At 38.1% G+C, this 22,167-nt stretch overlaps 1 protein-coding gene across 1 annotated transcript in view; it reads right to left on the bottom strand.

Annotated features, from left to right (window-relative positions):
* LOC139942759 (uncharacterized) overlaps positions 1-22,167 on the bottom strand; it is a 40,165-nt gene that overhangs the window by 9,089 nt on the left and 8,909 nt on the right. Inside the window, 13 exon segments of the mRNA XM_071939550.1 lie at positions 24-98; positions 1,539-1,607; positions 2,368-2,511; positions 4,112-4,189; positions 6,467-6,538; positions 12,811-12,894; positions 13,709-13,774; positions 14,780-14,848; positions 16,236-16,304; positions 17,297-17,368; positions 18,889-18,957; positions 19,532-19,591; positions 20,853-20,924. Coding sequence (XP_071795651.1) covers positions 24-98; positions 1,539-1,607; positions 2,368-2,511; positions 4,112-4,189; positions 6,467-6,538; positions 12,811-12,894; positions 13,709-13,774; positions 14,780-14,848; positions 16,236-16,304; positions 17,297-17,368; positions 18,889-18,957; positions 19,532-19,591; positions 20,853-20,924 — 999 coding nt within the window.

Below are 22,167 nucleotides of genomic sequence, written 5' to 3'. Positions count from 1 at the left end.
CTTTCCTAAATTATTTGACTTACATTTGCTTGATGGTGCCACCTTTCGTAGCGAATGGTCTGGTGCCAACATTTGATAAGTTACCCTGGAACATAACACTACAGACACGAAAGATAAAAACCCAAGTTAGAAAAAACCTGAGATGATTCCGTGAAGAATTTGGGTACTTTTTGTAAGACAAACACAATGTCCACAGATTTACATCAAACTTACACCGTCTGAAGATAATGATAATAGAAAGCGTATCTTAAAATATTACTTGCTGAGGTGCAGTAGTTTTTTTAGAAATGTGTAAAAGTATTGTCATGAAAATACGTTTTTACATGCTTAAATAATTTTCGTCTCATGATCATTGAGACAAAAAAAAGTTTCAAGACTTTGTTTTACTCATTTCTCAAAAACTACAGCACCTCAGCAAGTAATATTTTTCAGGGACGCTTTCTACTATCATTATCTTCAAACTGTGTAAAAAGTTTGATATTAATCTGTGGACACTGTGTTTTTGTCCTACAAAAAGTACATACCCTTTAAGTAACAATGTGCTGCAAATTGTTAAATTAACATACTGTGCCTGGGTGCAAATTTGACACTGCTAAATCCTTGCGGTACCCGCTGCTTAAATATATGAGTCGTAATGAATCTAGGACCTCTTCTTGGTTGGACAATGCTCTCGAATTGCAAAGGTGCTGGGGTCGAATTCCACTCTAGTAATTTGCCTGTGATTTGTTTCAAGTCTTGAGATTCAATCAATATAACAATCGGTCGTCAAAGTTGTGAGATAATAATGAAATAAAAAACACCCTTGTCACACGAGGTTGTGTGCTTTCTGATGCTTAATTTCGAGACCTCAAATTCTAAACTTGAGGTCTCTAAATAAAATTCGTGGAAAATTACTTCTTTCTCGAAAACTACGTCAGTAGTATAGGTGAAGGAACGCACACCCCGTGCCAGTCCGGCAAGCGTCATCGCGCTGTAGCGCGCATGCGCGCAGCGGTGGTAGACTTGGTGTGCCGACCCAGGCGGAAGTGGGCTAATGCAATTAGGGCGAGCCACGCAGTGGTAAGGGGTTGGCCCACGGCAGTGTTCGGGAGGCCCGAAGGGCCGATATGTGGGTTAGGGGGTTAACATGATGCATGGCATTATGTTGAGTGGTGTTTGAAAAAACACCGCAGTAGTTGTCTCACGACAGTGTAACTGAGTGCAAACCGTTATTGTTTGTACTCAGTTCTCGGTGCGTTAGTGATTTTTTAAAATCACGAAGCGCCGCATCACAAAACCACGCAGCACAACCGAGACGTGTACGTCTCGGTTGTATTTTCACGAAGTGAAAACAGCGCGATGACGCTTGCCGGACTGGCACGGGGTGAGCGTTCCTTCACCTGTACTACTTACGTCACTTCAGAGGGAGCTGTTTCTCACAAAGTTGTTATACTATCAACCTCTCGCCATTACTCGTAATCAATAAAGGTTTTATGATGGTAATTATTTTGAGTAATTACTAATAGTGTCCACTGCCTTTAAATTTATTGTTTACTTACAGGTAACTGAGGCTTGTCTCATAAAACTGAAAGTCTGCCATTTGCATAATCGGATTTTGATAAATGAATCTGCAAAGAAATCAAAGTATTACTATTAGTAGTATAATTAAACATTCATATTATAACTTCTAGTTGACAATTTGTTGTTATTATTGAAAATGTGATGCCGCGCTACTTTTGGTTCAATACAACTACGGGTAATTTTCTTTTAATGAAGTAAGTTTTTAATTAAAGGTTTCTGCGTTAGAAATTAACAATGTTTAATTTAAAATAAGATAGCAACTCTGCATGATTATTTTGTTGTTGGCACCTTGTAATTATTTTGTTAAGATTTATTGTTGTGTATACTTGAAAAGAGGCTTATTAGCATTGTAATTATTTGTATGAAGTCCTACCTCATGTCAAACATCAGAACTAGCCACCCAAACCCTAGCTTTTTCCCAAGGCCTCGTGGCTTGGACAGCTTCGTAGAGCCGTGGTCCCAAGCGACTTAAACGTGAGACTACACACACGAATGGCGAAGCCACGATGACCTTTTCTAACTTGTTTGCGGATTCTTATGTGTTTCTATAAATCTCGACTTTGTAGCAAAAGTCCAAACCATTCAGGAGCGACGAGGGTCAGCGGATCAGCATACATTAATGCATGTTTCATACTCCATGAATAATTCATCAACAAAACCGCACAACAGGTTGGAAAAGTTCCTCGTTGCTTCGACACTCAGGTGTATGGTCTCCCGTTCCAGGCGCTTGAGACCGCGGCTCTACGAAGCTGTCCAAGCCACGAAAGCCTTGACAAAAGGCTATCACAACCCTCGAAGAAAACTTACAAAGACTGTAGAGAGTGAAGTCCTTTGAACATGGTTTCGTCCAAAGCGGTGATGCGATTATTTTGCAGGTAGAGTACTTCAAGTGTGTCCTGTGTTCGTAAAAGTTCACCGGGAAATCTTGACAGCTCATTCACTGATAAATCACTACAAAAACAGAAAAAGGAGCGTTTATTTATGTTGTTACTGACAAAATAGGGACACCGCCAATATAGGGCTAGACAGCTCAGTTGGCAGAGCGCCGGAACGTTAATCCGGAGGTCGTTGGTTCGAATCACACTCTAGTCAATTCTTTGTTCAAACCCCAAAATAAATTATTTAGACATAACACAGTGTTTACAAGTTGGACAGGGGCTGTCAAGGTTTATACAAACATACTCTCTTAATGTAAAGGATTGAACACGCACACTCTGAAGAGCCATTTATGAAAGACAACTCTTTTTCGTGTGGTCTTCCACTCTTTTAGAATCGTCTTAAGTCTTAAGATTAGTCTTAAGTTAGAAAGAGTTTTGTGAAATCGACGAGTCCCAACCCTGCACTGTAGCATGCAGACCTCAGGATTTACTCGTCCTAACTCGAGATAAGACGAGTCCTAACTCTTTGTGAAATCGACCCCAGGCCTTAAATTTAATTTCATTTCATTTATTAATTTCACATGCAAAAATACAAGCACAGACAATAAGAACAGTGAGAAAACGAAAACATGAAGATTCATTAAAATTGCAAAAAATCAGCACCCCTGGAGAATTAAAAAAAAAAAATAAACTAAATTACTATCGAGTTAATCTCCTGATGCCACAATTTAAGAAGATACAAAAATGGACAATACTGATGGACATTATTGAAACATGGCACAAAGTATAAAAATATAGAACCATACAAGCAGTTAAAACTATAAAAGCACTAATGGGCATTAAAATGCAAATGATTTAAATATAACTATAATAAATGTTAATTTGCATCGGGGATAAAGAATATTAATTTTGGTTTTTACCCATTATACACCGATGTGTTAGAACTGTATTCTCAGTACTTTATACCCGAGTTTGGGGGGAAAAAAATCACAGGCATATTACTCGGATTTGATTCGAACCCACAGCCCTTGCAATTTCAGAGCAGTGTCTTACCAACTAGACTACCGAGATTGCCCGGTAGCTGTATGTAGAGGCAGTTCGAATCCTATGTTTTGGCAGCTGCCGTCGATTTCACAAAACTCTTCCTAACTTAAGACTAATCTTAGGACTTAGGACGAGTCCCAACCCCGCACTGTAGCATGCAGACCTTAAGATTAATCCTAAGTTAGGACGAGTTACTCGTCCTAACTCGAGATAAGACGAGTCCTAACTCTTTGTGAAATCGACGGCTGGTACATTAATATTACATTAGATAGAATTGCAAAGGGTCGTGCATTCAGCTATACCACTGGTCACGCATGATCAAATAAAGGGGACTCGTTGCCTTATATCAGGCGTGTTGTTCTATGAGAAGTGTTTGAAACCGTTTGTGGTGATTTTTTTTTTCTTCACAGAAATCGGGTAAATACAGTGCTAACACATCGGTGTATATGGGTAAAAACCAAAATTAATATAATAGTTTAAGAAGAACAGTGAACTATCGAATGCCAGATTAAAGACCACTGGGTATTTTTGTTGTATTACTTTTTATTTTGCTTGGTTTGAGCGCAATTTTGTCAGTGCTTGTCAGCTAGTATTTACAACCGTTTCTAATTGCTACATACACTGCTTACATCAAGTACGACACCGTCAAGTTGACCAATAAATCCTTTGGTAGTCTCTCATCAATCAGCTTGTCTCCAGAAAAAGATCTGAATAGGAACAAAACATCTCAAATAAAAACTCCACAAACATCGACTCATGCTTTCAAAGATTGGGATATTGATTTAAACCATTAAATTGAATGCAGTGCATTGCAGTTATATGCAGTGCAGCAACCGATATCACGAAACATTGCGCAACTGCGTAAGTCCACTTGCACAACGTTTATGGCTCAAGTTAGGCAATAAACGTTGTGCAAAATGGACTTACGCAGTTGCGTAATGTTTTGTGAAATCGTCTGCAGGGCATTGCAATGCATTTTCATAATTTCATTAGTTCTTTTGTTGAGTACACAGTGGTAGGTACTCTTGAAATCATTGAAAAGAAACACTAATTTCGTAAGGAGGTCATTGGCCTTTAGTAGAATACATGTATGGAAAGGTAGCTATATATATGTTGGGCGCGATCGGTCAATCTGCGCGATCGGTTGATCGCGCTGCGCGATCGGTTGATCGCGCTGCGCTATCGACCGATCGCGCTGCGCTATTGAAATATCTATTGGTCGCGCAGCAATCGGTCGATCGCGCAGCAATCGGTCGATCACGCAACAATCGGTCGATCGCGCAACAATCGGTCGATCGCGCAACATTCGGAAACGAACATGCGCGATCAAATCAACCGATCGTGCGGGAATGGCTCGGCGCGATCGGCCGATTGTGCAGGAATGATTTTGCGCGATCGGCCGATTATGCAGGAATGGTTATGAGTGATCGGCCGATTGTGCAGGAATGGTTTTGCGCGATCGGCCGATTGTGCAGGAATGATTTTGCGCGATCGGCCGATTGTGCAGGAATGGTTATGAGTGATCGGCTGATTGTGCAGGAATGGTTTGGCGCGATCGGCTGATGTTCAGGGGCCGAATTCACAAAGATGTAACATTGATTGTAACTGTAAATCAATCGTAGTGTGACGTCACTATATAAATCACTATGGTGATACTGAAAATTTGTCCTGCTATGAATTTTATTGCTTTGAGAAATCGCCCCAAGGAATAGTTTACCCGCACGATCGGTCGAACGCGCGAAACCATTCCTGCACGATCGGTCGATCGCGCAAACCCATTCCTGCACGATCGGTAGATCGCGCAAAACTTTTCCTGCACGATCGGTTGATCGCGCAAAACTTTTCCTGCACTATCGGTCGATCGCGCAAACCCATTCCTGCACGATCGGTAGATCGCGCAAAGCCTTTCCTGCGCGATCCGCTGATAACGGGAAAAAATACTCGTAGCGCAATCGGTCAATCGCGCAAAGATGTCATTGCGCGATCGACCGATTGTTGCGCGATCGACCGATTGTTGCGCGATCGACCGATTGCTGCGCGACCAATTGATCTTAATTTGATCGTTCAATAGCGCAGCGCGATCGGTTGATCGCGCAGATTGACCGTTCGCGCCCAACATATATATAGCTATATATATTGACTATATTGTCAATTTAATATAGCTCTACTCTCTTAATGTAAAAGAGTGAAAAGGCACTCTTTGAAGAGCCATGTGAAAGACAACTCTTTTTCGAGTGGTCTTCCACTCTTTTAGATTAAAGTTTGCATCTTTTTGAATAACTGTTCACTCTGTCCTGGGGTGAAACCCCGCTGAAAGAGTGAAATAATCACCACTCTTTTTGAAGAGCCATATGGGGGACAGCTCGAACTGTAAAGAGTGGTGTTTTCACTCTTTTACATTTAGAGAGTATGCGTGTACATCATTTTGAGAAAAACCTCAGTTCGATGTATTGTGAAAGAAAAGATCTCACGTCTAAAGATTCCTCCTTTTAGCTTTTATCACAGCTTCGGCTCTTCTTTCCAGAAATGTATTAACAGTACCGTCAGGGAATCTATTTACAGGGAAGGTACATGTTTGGTAATTGTCAAGAGACCAGTCTTCTCACTTATTGTGTCTCAACAAATGCATAAAATAACAAACCTGTGAAAATGTGGGCTCAATCGGTCATCGAAGTTGCGAGAAAATGATGAAAGAAAAAACACCCTTATTGGACGAATTTGTGTGCTCTCAGATAAGAATAAAATACTTCTAGCTAGAAGTCTTTTATTATTTCAGTGAGAAATTAACCCTTTCTCAAAAACTACGTTACCTTTAGAGGGAGTCGTTTTCCACAATGTTTTATACTATCAACAGCTCTCCAATACTCGTTACCAAGTCTGTTTTTAAGTAAATATTTGTTTTGAGTAATAACCAAACGTGTACCTTCCCTTTAACTGCCACATGTTTATAGCAACAACAAAAAACACATACATAATTTACTTACAAAGCTCTGGCCAAATATACACCTCTGAACAGTAATGGAGAAATCTGTCGGATAGGATTGCTTGAGAGGGAACTGTAAACAATAATAATAATTTAATTTTGTTTTTTACCCATACACCGATGTGTATTAGCACTGATACTCAGTACTTTCCAGAGTCCTGTGGAAAAAAATATCACAGGCATGTTACTCGGGTGGGATTCGAACCCACGACCCTTGCAATTCTAGAGCAGTGTCTTACTAACTAGACTACCGAGTTTGCCCGGTAGCTAGGGGCAGTTCGAATCCTATATTTTGGCAGCGGGTACCGCAACGATATAAGAGATGTTAAATTTGCATCGGGAATAAAGAATATTAATTTTGGTTTTTACCCATACATGAGTAACATGCCTATGATATTTTTTCACAGGACTCGGGAAAGTATGGGTTAAAAAACAAAATTAATATTCTTTATCCCAGATGCAAATTTAACATCTCTAATAATAATTCTGTAACAAAGTATTTTAGTGCACATATCTATCAACAAGGTACTCAAAGTGCTTATGTTAATTTAGAGGTTATTAAAAGATACAAATTCTGATACCAAATTATGTAGCATCTTATAAGGGTTTACAAGGTGCTAAGGCGCTCTTAGCAGCCACAACCAGGAACACCAGCAGCCGACTTTACGAAAGTGTGAGTAACTTGCGCCATGTCGTAAAGTTACGCCACCTAAATGTTGCGCAGCTGCGCCATTTCTTAAGTTGCATTTCACGAAACCAGTTTAAGCTGCGCAACGTTTTATTTATTACCCACACCTCGGACGAGGCTAATATCATTTTCAACGACTGTTGCTTGACACAGCTAGAAAAAAAAGCAACGCAGCGGCCATTTTAAATCATGACCACGTGCGTCATTCTCAGCGTCATCTAAAAGTTATTTTCCATGCAAAATGGAATATTATAATTATTAAAGACTTAAATTATCCAATGAAATTAAACTAAGGGGCCCTTAGTAGGGGCTACTTTTCAACAATGATTTGTGCTATACAACTCTAAGTTAGAAAAACAAATCAAAAAATAAAGTTTACCATGATATTATCTCAAACAAGTTGGCCAATTTCTCGGGGATATTATTCCTTACTGTTACTATAACAAATTTATTTAACAACTTCAAATCCTTTTAACTAAATTAATTAATATGAGACCACTGTTACTCTCCAAATATTTGGGTGAAAACCTGTTGAAGTGTTAAAAAGACTAACTTTGTGGTGGATTACCATTATATTTCATCTTCTGAAATTTAAATGTAGCTAATATCTTCTTGTAGTTTCGAAAAAATTCTTCCTAATTTTATATATTTTTTTTTTTACAGTGGTCACTGGACGATTACATCAATAAACTGTTATATATTTTGCCGCAGAAAATAAAAGAAGGTCTAACTAAATTTCATTAAAGAATTTAAATTAATTTATTTGGACCTGTCTGGTTCTTATGAAAGTATTTTGTATATTATTTTTTTTATGGAAGGTTTAATTAAGTTTATAATGGAATTGCGAACAAAGAGGGGTTGGTTTGTGGATGGGGGTGTTGATCGGAACCGATGGATTCATGATTGACAAACAAATAATGAAAGACGAAAGATTGGTGTTTACTGAAATTGTACTTGTGGTGGAAACAACCAACGATCACTGGTCGTTTTAGTTAGGCCTATATACCCCCTAAAATGTGGCCGATTTCATTGGGAAACAAAACCGTGTGGTTAGAGTAAAACGTACCTGTAAACCAATGGCTGGTGATTTTATGTTTGTTTTGTTTCGCTAAACGAAAGAAGGAAATATATTTCGGCACTAAACCAACCGTCGTCGCTGCCCAAGGAATAACGTACGCTTACCCACACAAAACCCGTGCCGATTTCACGAAAGAGTGCTAACTTGAGCCACTGTCATAAAATCTCTGTCCTTTTTACTCTGTCGATAGGCCTATAACGCTACGTAAATGTTGCGCAGCTGCTCCACTTCCTTAAGTTGCATTTCACGAAACGTGTGTTAGCTGCGCAACGTTTTAATTAATGACAAACACCGCGAACGAGGCTTATATCATCATTATTTCAACGACTGTTGCCTGAAACCGCTAAAAAAAAACTTCACAGCGGCCATTTTAAAACACGATCTTTTTTACACGGAAAACAACATACAATTTATACACACAGTGAAGTTAAATTCGATTCAATTCAATTCAATTCACTTTATTTCCAAACACAAACAAATAAACAAAACAATTAGAAGTGAATAAAGAACAAGGTTTTACGAGCAAATGGAATAATAATAATACATGAAATAGTACTATAATACTACATTTACAAGCAAAGGCAAAATATAAATTTCGGAAAACAAAGCAAAAAACATACAGAGCACAAGGTGGTGGAGTTGGAGGGGGCCCATAAAAAGCAAAGCTTGTCAACTTCGGCAGCTTCGTCAACCATTTTTTCAAATATAGCTCAACTGATGCTGCTGTCACAACTTGATTGTTTACCCCCTTTTACAATTTTCTTGAAACATAGTATATAAATCTATTTATTTTTCATTTTTTGTGAAGATGCTATGTTATTGAAAATGGGGCTTTATGAAAATACACAATTTAAATCCCAAGCTTTATTTGGCGACGATTATTTACTTACATCATAACCTTTTAAAAAACATACCCTTTTCACTTCTTGTTCTTCTCATTATAGAATCATCAACGAAAGGGAGTGACCCACAAGATGTCAACAACAACAATCAAACGTGAAGAGTATTCAAGTCGTGTGTACTGTTCCTCTAATGTTTTAACTTTAAAAACAGAAAATCCTTTCAACTATTAATAAATTAAATTAATGTGGTGGCGCTGCTCATGTGGCGACACAGCTCGCATTTGTGGGATCTACTGGCTGGCAAGCTAAATATGCTACTGAATAATGCTAACCATCCGCTTCATGATGAGCTTGCCAGCCAGCTGATCCCAATATCTGGTCGTGTGCGAGTGCCATATTCTGCGACAAACTGCTACCCATCCTCCTTTATCCCTCGTGCAATAACACAACACAATCTCAATTTTAAAGATAATTATTAATTATCGCCCGGTCTCCAGTTTTTTTCTTATCGCTTTTCAGTGGTTTTTCTTGTAATTGTATATAGCCATTGTCTGTTTTTTAATGTTTTTAATGTGTCAATGTTTGTTCTGTATGCGAGCATTTGAATTACCCTTTTGGGGATCTAATAAAGATTATTGTATTGTATTGTATTGTAAACCATTCTCTCCAAATATTTTGTAACATTATTTTAAAATGTTTTGAAGACAAACTGTGTGACTACCATTATTGTTCATCTTCTGACAGCTAAATTTAGTCAATATCTACATGTAGTTAAAAAATAATTATTAATCAGTTTTATAATACACTTGTTTGTGTATTTTTTTCGTGCGTGGGGTATGGGTCTTGAATTATGTTACAGTGGTTACTGAAAGATTAATAAAATAATTAGCAATTGTAGTATTTTGCTGCAATAAATAAAACAATGTTTATAAATAAAAATAAACTTAATTGAAAAACGCATTTGAACTATTTTGTTTCGATTTGTCTGTCTTGTATGAAAGTATTTGATTTGTTTTGATATGGGAGGATATCGTTTTTAATGGAAACAAAATCGATTAATTTGTGGATATGGGACTGTTGATCGGAACCGATGAGTTCATAATTGACAAATAAAATTATGAGTGACGAAAGTGTTTACTGAAATTGTATTTATGGTGGCAATTCCAACCAACAGTCACTGGTTCAAGGACCCCAAAAATCGTGGCCGAATTTACCGTTATTCCTTACAAACGTGTTGGGTTTTTTCAAAGCAAAACGTACTTGAAACCATTGACTGATTAATGTGTTTTTGTATTGTTTCCGCTTAAAGAAAGAATGAAATATATTTCGGAAAACACTGAACCGTCGTCGCTGCCCCAAGAATAGCGCAAGCTAACCCACGCAAAATACGGTTGGTGGCAGTTTTTTAACTTGCGCAATAAAATACTTACTTGCGCCATCAAAATCGAGGGCGTAAGTTGCGACATTTTTGTAGCGCAACTTTCCGGCTTGCGCCACTTTTAGACGTGGCGTTACTTTAGTGAAAATAGCGGAACTCGGCCATAAATTTGTGGCGCAACTTGCGCCATGAACGTTGCGCTAATGGACTTACGCAGTTGCGCAAAGTTTCGTGAAATCGGCTGCAGTTGTCACCATCACCATCACCATCACCATCATCATCATCATCATCATCATCATCATCATAATAACGAATACAATAATTATTCAAGCAAAAAGCACACAATAAACATATTAACAGGAACAACAAAAGTAAACTTGATTACTGTTGCTCGGAAGCTTGTTGTCCCACGCATAAGTAGCACTAATCCAGAGGATTAAGCGAAACACAATAGAAATTGAACTGACTATACAACAATAATGATTAAGTTCACCACGCTTGCAAGCACCAGCAAGTTAAAACTATTTAAGAGGTGGGGTTTAAACAGACGTCTCTAAGTTGGCGGAGAAATGTCGGCAGAGGAGAGATGACAGCAGCATCCCGAATGTGTGAGGGGAAAGTATCCCATAACCTTGGAAGTCAATGGGAAGGTGAATTGAACACAGAATCTGTGCGAGCGGAGAGATTGCAGACTTTTAGCGTGTGAGGATGACGTGGATTGATGACAGTATTTTCACTGAAAGATTCGCAGTTTTAGCAGCGGGTATACTGTGACGATTTATTAGAGATGTTACATTTGCATCGGGGATAGAGAAAATGAATTCTCGTTTTTACCCGTATACTGCCTCTAGCTACGGGGCAATATCGGTGGTCTGGTCTGGTCTGTGATTTTTTGTTTCTTCACAAAACTCGGATAATTACTACAGTAGAGTATACAGTGCTAACACACTTCGGGCTTTATGGGTAAAACCAAAATGAATTTGCTTTACCCCCGATGCAAATTTAAAAAGGAACACGTTGCCTTGGATCGGACGAGTTGGTCTTTAAAAAGCGATTGAAACCGTTTGTTATGAAATGCATATGTTAAAAAGATGTTTTAATAGTAGAATATAATGATCTACGCAAGTATCACTCAAAATTGCACGGTTTTCTTTTTACGTCGCGAACTATCACGGTCGGCCATTTATGGGAGTCAAAATTTTGACTCCCATAAATGGCCGACCGTGTTATTAACCTTTCTATCATATGCACGTTATAACAAACGATTACAAAACGCTTTTCAAAGACCAACTCGACCGATCCAAGGCAACGTGTTGGCAATTTTAATTCATTCTTTTCCCAAAAACTAAAAATGCGCCATGTTTCTATTCTATTTTATTTTGTTGGTCTTGATTTTACAAACGAAACAAATTCAAGTTGACTACAAAAAGACACTGCTCACACTAAAACAGGGTCAATTCATTAAAGTATTTTTTTTTTTTACAAATCCAAACTTATGTAGGATTTTACGACAAATTAGTCCAAACAACGCCTACAACGCCCTCTATGTCCACTAAGAAAGGGTATAAAATGCATCCGTCGATTTCACAAAACTCTTCCTAACTTAGGATTAATCTTATGACTTAGGACGAGTCCCAACCCTGCACTGTAGCATGCAGACCTTAAGATTAATCCTAAGTTAGGACGAGTTCCTCGTCCTAACTCGAGATAAGACGAGTCCTAACTCTTTGTGAAATCGACGGATGGTCACCAGTCTGACGAAGCTCCTAACTTAGGGGTGAAACGTAACTACTTAATTATATGTAAGTAACATGATACATAATTTTTGATTTCAAAAAAAACGAATCTGTTAGTTCATGATCTTCAACAATCCAGATGTAATTTTGTGAATGAAGTTGTAAGTATTAAAGACACTGGACACTATTAGTTATTGTCAAAGACAGTCATCTCACTCGGTGTATCTCAACATAATATGCAACAAATAACAAACCTGTGAAAACTAGAGCTCAACTGGCCGTCGAAGTTGCGAGATACTAATGAAAGAAAAAACATCCTTGACACAAAGTTGTGTGCTTTCAGATGCTTGATTTCGAGACCTCAAGACCTAATTCTATGGTCTCGAAATCAAATTCGTGGAAAATTACTCGAAAACGACGTTTCTTCAGAAGGAGCCGTTTCTCACAATGTGATATACTATCAACAGCTCCCAATTACTCGTTAACAAGTAAGGTTTTATGCAAATAATTATTTTGGGTAGTTACCAATAGTGTCCACTGCCTTTAATGCTCTAAGCAAAACAAAACGTTTTCTCAAAAAACAAAACAAACAAAAAAGACTTCAGAAAAGCCAAAAAACTCACATGTCAATAATAGGCCGTTCAGAATCTGTCTTATGTGTAAATAGATCATCTGGAAGTTCCTGTAAACTGTTGTGTGAGAGATTTCTTCAGAGGAAATAATAGTCGGGTTATAAGACATCAATGTAAATAACCTAATAGTATGGAAAAGGATGCAATGGTATTTTACTGTTTTTTTGTCCTACAATGAGTATTTGTTTGGGTGCGTTCGACGACCCCGCGGTGCTGACTCGGGTGACCCCTGACAAAGCTATTCGAAGGTACCGGGGTAGACCCTGGGTAGCTAATCGAACGCACCCATAGTTTGACTTTGTTTTTATTGTAAGTCCCCTTTCGCCACATTTTCATAGCATAGCATGACGCTAAAAAGCACGTAGTTTTTGAGAAAGAAGTTATTCCTCACTAAGATATTTGAATCGAATTCGAGACCTTAGCTGAGGTCTCGAATTCATTCAAACTGATATTTATTTCCATACTTCATGAAAACAGAGTACAAACAATGTTTTTAAGGAATAACCAATAAACAAAGCTATTTGTACGCCAGGTCGCCCATTGTCTGTATAAGGTATGTGGGTGATTACGAGGTGTTGTTAAACGACCGCGGTACCGCAGGTTCGATTTTGAAGTCCTCCATGGTGTAACTGTGCGAAAAGAGGTGCGGTGTGCTCCCGGGGATGCGATAAGGTGCACATCCTGATGGCCCTTTTTTGAGTGGTTATTAGTGAATGGAGTTTGTTTTTAGAAACTTTGAAAGCACACAACCATCTGTTGTTTAAAACCAGAACTCCCTCTTATGCTCATTAAGCTGTTGTCAAGGGCTCACCTGAGTGAGCCTTGCGGGTGAGACCCAGGGAAGCTAAACGCACGCATCCATTAAAAGCCTGTGTAGTAAACCACTCACATTCTATTCGTAAACCCTCCTAGTGTGTAGCTCTCTATCCGTGTCAAATGATTCCCCTTGACGTCTCTAAAATAATACGAGAAATGTGTGGTATTACACATCAATATATAAAGACAGCAACAAAAAGTAACGCGGCTGTTGTAAAAGCACCTATAATTTTAAAATTGTTTTTCGTATTCTAAAAGTGAAAATATCAGGAGACGGACAATTTTAATACAGTGATTTTGACACCTTGTTTGTTACAATCGGTCGGGTATTGTTGTCGCGGTATTGTTGTCGCGGTATGTGCTTACAGGTGAAAAGTGTCAATGTCCATTGTTGCAGTAACTCCTATTGACATGATTGATCTCTCCTCTGATTTAGTGTGAAGCTAGTTTTTGAAAAGCTGCTCTTGGAGGCACGCATGTTTACGGGCTTTTGGTTAACACCGTATTATTTTGGTGTATTCGAGCCATGGAGAGTATAAACATTTTGAGAAAAGGCTCCCTCTGAGGTAACGCAGGTTTTTCGAAGAAAAAAAAAGTTATTTCTCACTTAACAATTTGAAATGAATTCGAGACCTCAGCTGACGTTGAACTCAATCATCTAAAAGCACACAACATGTTTGACACGGGTGTTTTTCTTCCGTTATTCTCAAGGAGCTTCGACGAACAATTGAGTTCGAATCTTCACAGGTTTGTTCATTTATGCATATGTTGAGGTACACCAAGTAAGAAGAATGGTTTTTGACAATTACCAAAGGTGCCCAATGCCTATTTGTGACAATTATGGTGTTTTGATGTAAGATTTGCGGGTACTTTTTGTAACACAAAACACAATGTCCACAGATTTACATTAAACTTAAACCGTTTGAAGATAATGATAAAATAATTTTCGTCGCAAAGTCAGTGAGACGAAAGTTCTTTTCATGACATTGTTTTACTCATTTCTCAAAAACTGCAGCACCTCAACAAGTAATATTTTCAGGGAAGCTTTCTACTATCATTATCTTTAAACTGTGTGTAAGTTAAATGTAAATCTGTGAACATTGTGTTTTTGGTCCTAAAAAAAGTACATAGACCCTTTAATTACAATGAAAGGTAGCGTCCATCACCAATCATAGCTGGAGTTAGCTCTGTTAATCGGTTGTCGTGCATTCTTCTGTCAAAGGAAGAGAGAACATGAAACATGTTAAAATTGATTGTTTAAAAACAATTATTTAGCTGAGAAAGTATACACAAATTTAGAAAGTTGAAACGGAGGTTGAGCACAAGGGGCTGGCTTGGGGTCCGATTTATTATTATTATTTTTTTTTAACTAAAACTTTTGTTACAGGACCAGATTAAAACAACGAGGTATGAATAAGCCGAAATGCTCGTTAAAAAAGGGGTTTGCTTTCTTGTTCAGTCGCCTTTGTTTACACACTCTGAACGTTTGTACACACTTATTGAAGCAAATAATTAGATGTTGCAAACAACTTACCAACCAAATGGACCGATGTTATTAATGCAAAAAAAAAAATAGTTAGTGGCCTGACGTTTCGACCCTAGCAGAGTCTTTGTCGAAGGCTATAAATGACAACACAACAAACATGAACAACATGTAACTAAATGAAACATAAGCAGTGAAGTACGTACACGAAGTATTGAAATGGTTTCTGAAAGGAACACATTGCCTTAGATCGGACGAGTTGGTCTTTGAAAAGCGTTTGAAAACTGTTTGTTATGAAATGTATATGGTAAGAAAGATATGTTAAAATCGCCGCACAAAAAAAAAAGAGAGCGAACACTATAGTCACCGGGAAGTACACACATCGTGCTACCGCAAAACAAATATGCTGATACTCCACCATGCAATGCCTCAAATGTTATATACATTTGTACCTGTTCATGAAACATGTTCAATCAATCAATATTATAACATCATTATTTCCACATTCACATGGAGGCATCGTCCTAAAAGCCGAGGTTTGTGGTGGATGTGCCCGTTCCAACAATACAGAACAAAACAGGACCACTATAGACATAAAGATAAACACATAAAGGTTTAACTATGGTTAAACAAGGTATATATAACGCTGGAGCAGAACATGTATGCGAAGTAAACAAAGGGACTTACAATTAATAAACACACGATACGAATTAGAAAACATGGATGAGTTAGTAAGTAAGTAACGGCTTCACCAACTACCAGTTTAAAAAAAAAAAAAAAAACAATCAATTATGTTGGGAATTAAGTACAAATGTTTTTAGTCGGTATTTAAATGAGCTAATAGGAGACTTTCTGTGACGATAGGTGGCAGCAGACTTACTGGGTAAAGCCATTGTTCTCAGAATTATGCGCATGTTCAGAGGCCGTGTCCGAGACGGCTACTTTGGCTAGAGCTACGGCTAGATCGCGCTGATCTAGACGTAGCTGTAGCCGAAGTCGTCGTTTCGGACACGGCCAGAGCTACGTAAACAATTGAAATTTACCCGGTAAGTCTGCTGCCACCTAGCGTTGGAAAGTCTCCCATTGAAGGGCACGTAGTAATTAATGTTAGACTTACATTTTGGTGAACTCATTTACAGCCAGACCCTTTGGTTCAATTTTGGATATCTTGTTCAAGTTCAGGCCACTATTAATACAATACAATAAAACTTTATTGTCCCCGCAAGGGAAATTCCTTTAGCCTTATTGCTCACATAAAAATACAGTCACCAGTAAAAAGGTACAACGTTTAAAATGGGATAGACCTTACCACAGAAAAATAGTGGGCCTAATAATACCGAGTTAAAAAGTGATCCCCCAGATAAAAGGGCATTTTATATACCGAAAAAGAACACTAAGCAACAACAGAAGTAAAAATACAAAATAAAAATGTAATTGTATATTATATAATCATTGTTAGACTTCAATCAGTTATGTTCATTTAGATTTTACCCATTTACACCAGTATGTATTAGCACTGTTTAATTGGTACGTTCCCAAGGTTATGTGAGGAAAATCACACGCATCACAACCCACGACCTTTGTAACTCTAAAGCAGTGTCATACCAACTAGACCACCAAGATTGACCGATAGCTAGAGGCAGTTATATTCCTTCTTCAAAATGAATATTAATAACTATACAGTAGTTTTGTCTCTAAAAAGCAGGTTTAAATTTAAATAATTCAATACAAAAAAGAGTAACAAGTAAATTATGTTTTAAGACACCGGACACCTTTGGTAATTGTCGAGGACCAGTCTTCTCACATGGTGTATCTCGACATGTGCAAAAAAACATAAACCTGTGAAAGTTTGAACTGAAGTGGTCGTCGAAATTGCAAGATAATAATGGAGAAAAAAACCTTGTCACACGAAGTTGTGTGTGCTCTCAGAACTTTAATTACGAGAACTCAAAATCCAATTTTGAGGTCTTGAAATCAAATTCAAACAGTTTAGTGTGAACTAACTTTTTTCTTAATACTACGTCAATTCAGAGGGAGCCGTTTCTCGCAATGTATTTTTACTGTCAACAGCTCTTCATTGCTCGTTATCAAGTAAGGTTTTATGTTGAGAAAATACCAGTTGTATCCATCGCCTTTAACACAAGGAAAGGGTCAGATTGATAAATAAATAAATCTTACACATTCTGTAACTCGGTGCAGTTTACAAATGTATTCGTTCGAAGAACTTCAACCTCGTTCATTGTGAAATCTCTGGGTAAAAAAAAAATCATTATATTATTTATTTATTTTGTGTGTGTTTATTGTTAAGGTGTACTAATAAATCTTAATTAAAAACAACCAAAAGGTCGACACCATTTAACTTTACAGTTTTGACAGATCTCAGAAAAAAAAATGAATTAACAAGTATCTACAAAAAAAATAAAAAAATAAAATAAAAATATTGCATTTACTTTATGACTTAAAGGCAGTGGACACTGTTGGTAAAATTGTCAAAGACCAGTCTTCTCACTTGGTGCAACTAAACATATGCATAAAATAAAAAAAAAATGTGAAAATTTGAGCTCAATCAGGCGTCGAAGTTGCGAGATATGAGTGGAAGAAAAATAACCCTTGTCACACGAAATTGTGTGCGTTTAAATGGTTGATTTCGAGACCTCAAGTTCTAAATCTGAGGTCTCGAAAATTCGTGTAAAATTATGTCTTGCTTGGAAACTATGGCGCTCGAGAGGGACCGTTTCTCATAATGTTGTATACTATCAACCTCTCCCCATTACTCTTCACCAAGAAAGGTTTTATGCCAATAATTATTTTGAGTAATTACCAATAGTGTCCACTGCCTTTAATACTAACTATAACACGCCGCCCTTACTGTGATAAGGCAAATAAGGCAAATCATTAGAGAACAATAATATTGACTGGCAATGAGGTACAGTGTACGTCTATTCCCACGGAGAGGGACCTATTTCTGGTCACTCACGGGCACGAGGTTGGGGGAACGCCTTATAGGAAACACTTTGTCTTTATAGGTAACCGACGAACTGCGTTGGTATGGAATCAACTGGAAAACGTTTTTTTCTGGTCAATAAATGTCAAACTCTCTTCAAAACAGTTTTTAAAATGTAATATTTCTCTATAAAAATCCGGAAGTGCCTCAATTCCAACAACAATTTACCAAAGAAACCATACCAGCTTTTGGGACAGAAAGTGAAAAAGATGTCAGAAATTATATACCGTCAAAATTCCTTCCTCACTATTCTATTCGTAGAAAACTTGTATTTAACCAGACAAACTAAGACAATAACTCGTTTAAACCATGTATATTGAGACCCCTATTTTTTCTTATAAAAAAAGGATTTATAGAAACATTGTTATAAGAGCCACCATTAATTAAGAATTTAGCAGACCAATATAGACAAATTCGGATATGCAAAAAAGTACAACTTTATTGTCTATTAAATTTAGAAAACATACACTATTTACTGAACTATGCCAGTCAAGTTGTGTTTTTTAATATACCTCGGTCTTAAATTAATGTGAAATAAGAAAAGAATCTTGGAAAAGAAAGGAACGCATTTAATTTCCCCGGATTCAGTTATTGTTGCTGTCCACGGTTCACGCCAAGAGAGGGCGCTGTAACCATTCAATAATTTAAAAACAAATTTAAAAAACTGTGTCCCCGAGCAAGACACTTAATTGATCCTCTCCACCCAGCAGGGGTAGCGGGGTACATGTGAGGGCAGCGCATATTACTGTTGCTCAAAGATACTTACGCATTTTGTAACCTTAATCCGGTTGCCATCATCATTGTTATATCTTGCAACTGGTTGTATCCAGCAGATCTGTTACCAAACAATTTAGCAGAATGAAAAACAAATTACAATCTTCGAGAAAATTTATTGCAAATTAAAGGCACCGCTGTGATTTAAATTGTCTTTAATTTATCTTTCTTGTCACTGAATCATGGAGGTCTGCCTAGGGTAAATATCGTTACGAGTAATGGACGACTAACGGCAACACTTCACGCAATGGTGGTGTAAGGCATGGCAAAGGTAAACAACTTTTGTTAATTTAAACGGTGACAAAATGAGTAGGATTTGAAACTTTGCATGGTGGAAATAAGATATAGAAGAGTTTGCGGTAACACCATGTAATAACAATCTCTAAATGAGTTTGGGTGGTTCTGAAAAGAACCGTTGGATTAACTCGACGTTTCGATCAGTATGCTCTGATCGTCTTCTGGAGAATGCTCCAGATCGTCTTCTGGTGACACAATGCTTGGATTTTTAACACACACACACGATAAAAGACAAAAACAAGTTCTTGAATATTTTTGAATAATATAATCAATTTTGAAATATACTGGTTTGATTTAATTATAGTACGAGAAAAACGAAAAAGGAAATTTTAACTTACATGTGTTTAAGAAATGGTGGTACACGAAAAGGCCCCGAAATTGAATTGTGTGATACATTCCTGAAATAAAAAATACATAAAGTGAAAGCATAGAAATTCAAAATACATAAAGTGACAACCTTACTCTGAGAGTACCAATGGCCAAGGAAGAAAGCTTGTGCTCAAGCTTTGCCACTAGTCTGGAGGATAATTGAGTCTCTGTCTGTTTTTAAAACTGAGCTTTGTTAACTCTTTGTCAAGTCGTGATCGAGTCATATGACTATAAACAGATTTTAATTGTAAAAAAAAAACAAAAAAAATATTCAACCTGCCGTACGTGCAAGTGCGTGCTGTCTACCTGCAAAAAAAACGTGGGCAAGATTTGGGAATCCGTACGTGGTGAGTACCGCCTCAGTACGGATTTTGGAGCACGTAGACACGACGTAGCACTTGTTAGTGCAGGAAGAACTTTCGATGCGTTCTGGCTACGGATTCGGCCCCGTATTTTACGGGTGACGCGCGTGCCCTCTACAGCCAATGTGCGCACAACGCACGGACTCCGTGAATCTTTTAAATTTTTGCAACGGTCACTTGCTCCACGGACGGAGCACGGACGGATAAGTGCGTGGTCCATGCTTACTCGGCACTTCCCAAGTTCAGCTGTACAATGAGCACACAGAACTCAAGTGGACCGTACCGAGTAAGCACGTGCTTCACACTTACAACGCACGGGTGCGCACTGATGTTTTGCTGTAGTGAAGCACCAACGGAAAAAAAGAGCGTTCATGCATTATGCTTTTGTGTGTTATTATGAAGGCGGGCGTCATTGACAAGAAAAAGAGACCACGTTGCCATGTGTTCAAACACTACTGTCAGTGACATTTTCCTACGTGTATTCCGTTGTGTTGTTTTAGTGTTTCCTAGGTGTGTGGGAAGCACAGACCAGATAACACATTAAATTCACAGTTAGGCTATATAATGCGCAAAATAAACTTTGTTGCGTTGTATTTGTGCACTTTAAAGACAGTGGAAACTATTGGTAATTGTCAAAATTCAGTCTTCTCACTTGGTGTGTATCAATATTTGTATAAAATAACAAACCTGTGAAAATTTGAAAATTCGTGGAAAATTACATCTTTCTCGAAACATAAGTCACTTCAGAGGGAGCCGTTTCTCACAATGTTGTATACTATCAACCTCTCCCCATTACTCGTTTCCAAGTGAGGTTCTATGCTGATAGTTATTTCGAGTAATTACCAATAGTGTCCACTGCCTTTAGGGAAACTTTCGGAACTTGGGATTGTATATCAACATACTGGCAGACCTTAGATGCAATACTTACAGGGAAATGAGTCGAGGAAACTGTAACAACCAATCCGTCGGTATGTTTTGCAAGAAGTTCCCACCAAGGTCTCTGTAACACAATATTCAAAAATATCACATAAAGTGTAATTTATCTGTAGCCCTTTTCACACTACGGAGCAATTTTCCGGGTTTATGTACAATATACAATACAATACAATACAATGAGTTTTTATATAGCGCCATTTCATTTAGACCACATCGCTTTAAACGAACAATAGCAATGCAGATAATACAACAAATGAACAATAAAGCAATAAACAGACAGGAAAAAGATGTTTTTTAAGTGCTTTCTTGAAAATAGGCAGTGAAATTGAGGTGCGTATTGTGATGGGAAGATGGTGCCACAGCCCTGGAGCGGCTAAGGAAAATGATTAAGATGCAGCGGATTGAAGAGATTTGCTGCTCGGTTTATTTTCAGCAAGACGGGTTTTGTCGGATGCTGAGCGAAGCCCAGCCCTAGTTTGAATGTGAAAAGAAAAACAAGATGAACGATATGCTGGTGCAAGTCCATTTAAACATTTATACTGATGTTTAACCATTCTGATCAATCCCCAGTAAATGTGATACACATGAGAGCCCATGCAGACGTCTCAACACAGTGGACGCAAAAGTTACGGTAAGTTAAACCCGCTTTTGTCCACACTAGCTGTTTTTACCAAGGGGTTAACTCCCTGAGCAGGGGTTATTTTTTCCTGGGAATAAGTTATTTCCCGGAAAATTCCGGGAGTTTTTTTTTGTAGTACGAAAAGATTGACCAAAATCCCTGGGAAAAATTATATAGTGAGAAAAGGGCTTTTTGTGGAACAATCTTCCAATCACTATAATACACACCTCGAATTCACTGCCTATTTTTTAAGAAAAGACTTGAAGCAAATTTTGTTTCTTAGTCGTTTTCTGGCCTGCATATTTTCTTCACAGAAAGAGCGGCGTTTGCTTGACTGTCTTTTGTCTCAATACTGCGGGCTTTGCCTGGTCGTGGAATTATCTTGCATTCATAAATGCCTCAGACAGTTTCGCTATTCCTATTGGTGAAGAGCGCGTCACGTGGGTGTGTATAAACCTTTATTAATGACCAGTAAAAAGTGTTGAAACATGGGCGTGACACGCGAGCTTGCACCTGTGCTTATAAGACAGTTTCTTCATCCCTATTGGTCGAGAGCAACGGCCGGGACAGTTGTGCCACATCACCCGATACGCACGACGCGCACAGCATTCCCTTATAAGGAGTTGTTTACCCGAGGGCCTTACCATTTCATAGCTGGAAAGGTGTTGTATTGAAAGAAATCATTGAA

This window comes from Asterias amurensis, chromosome 10 (assembly GCF_032118995.1).
Source record: "Asterias amurensis chromosome 10, ASM3211899v1".
NCBI classification, from domain to species: domain Eukaryota; kingdom Metazoa; phylum Echinodermata; class Asteroidea; order Forcipulatida; family Asteriidae; genus Asterias; species Asterias amurensis.
The sequence above is the reverse complement of the archived record's forward strand: the minus strand, read 5'-3'. Positions and strand labels throughout refer to the sequence as shown.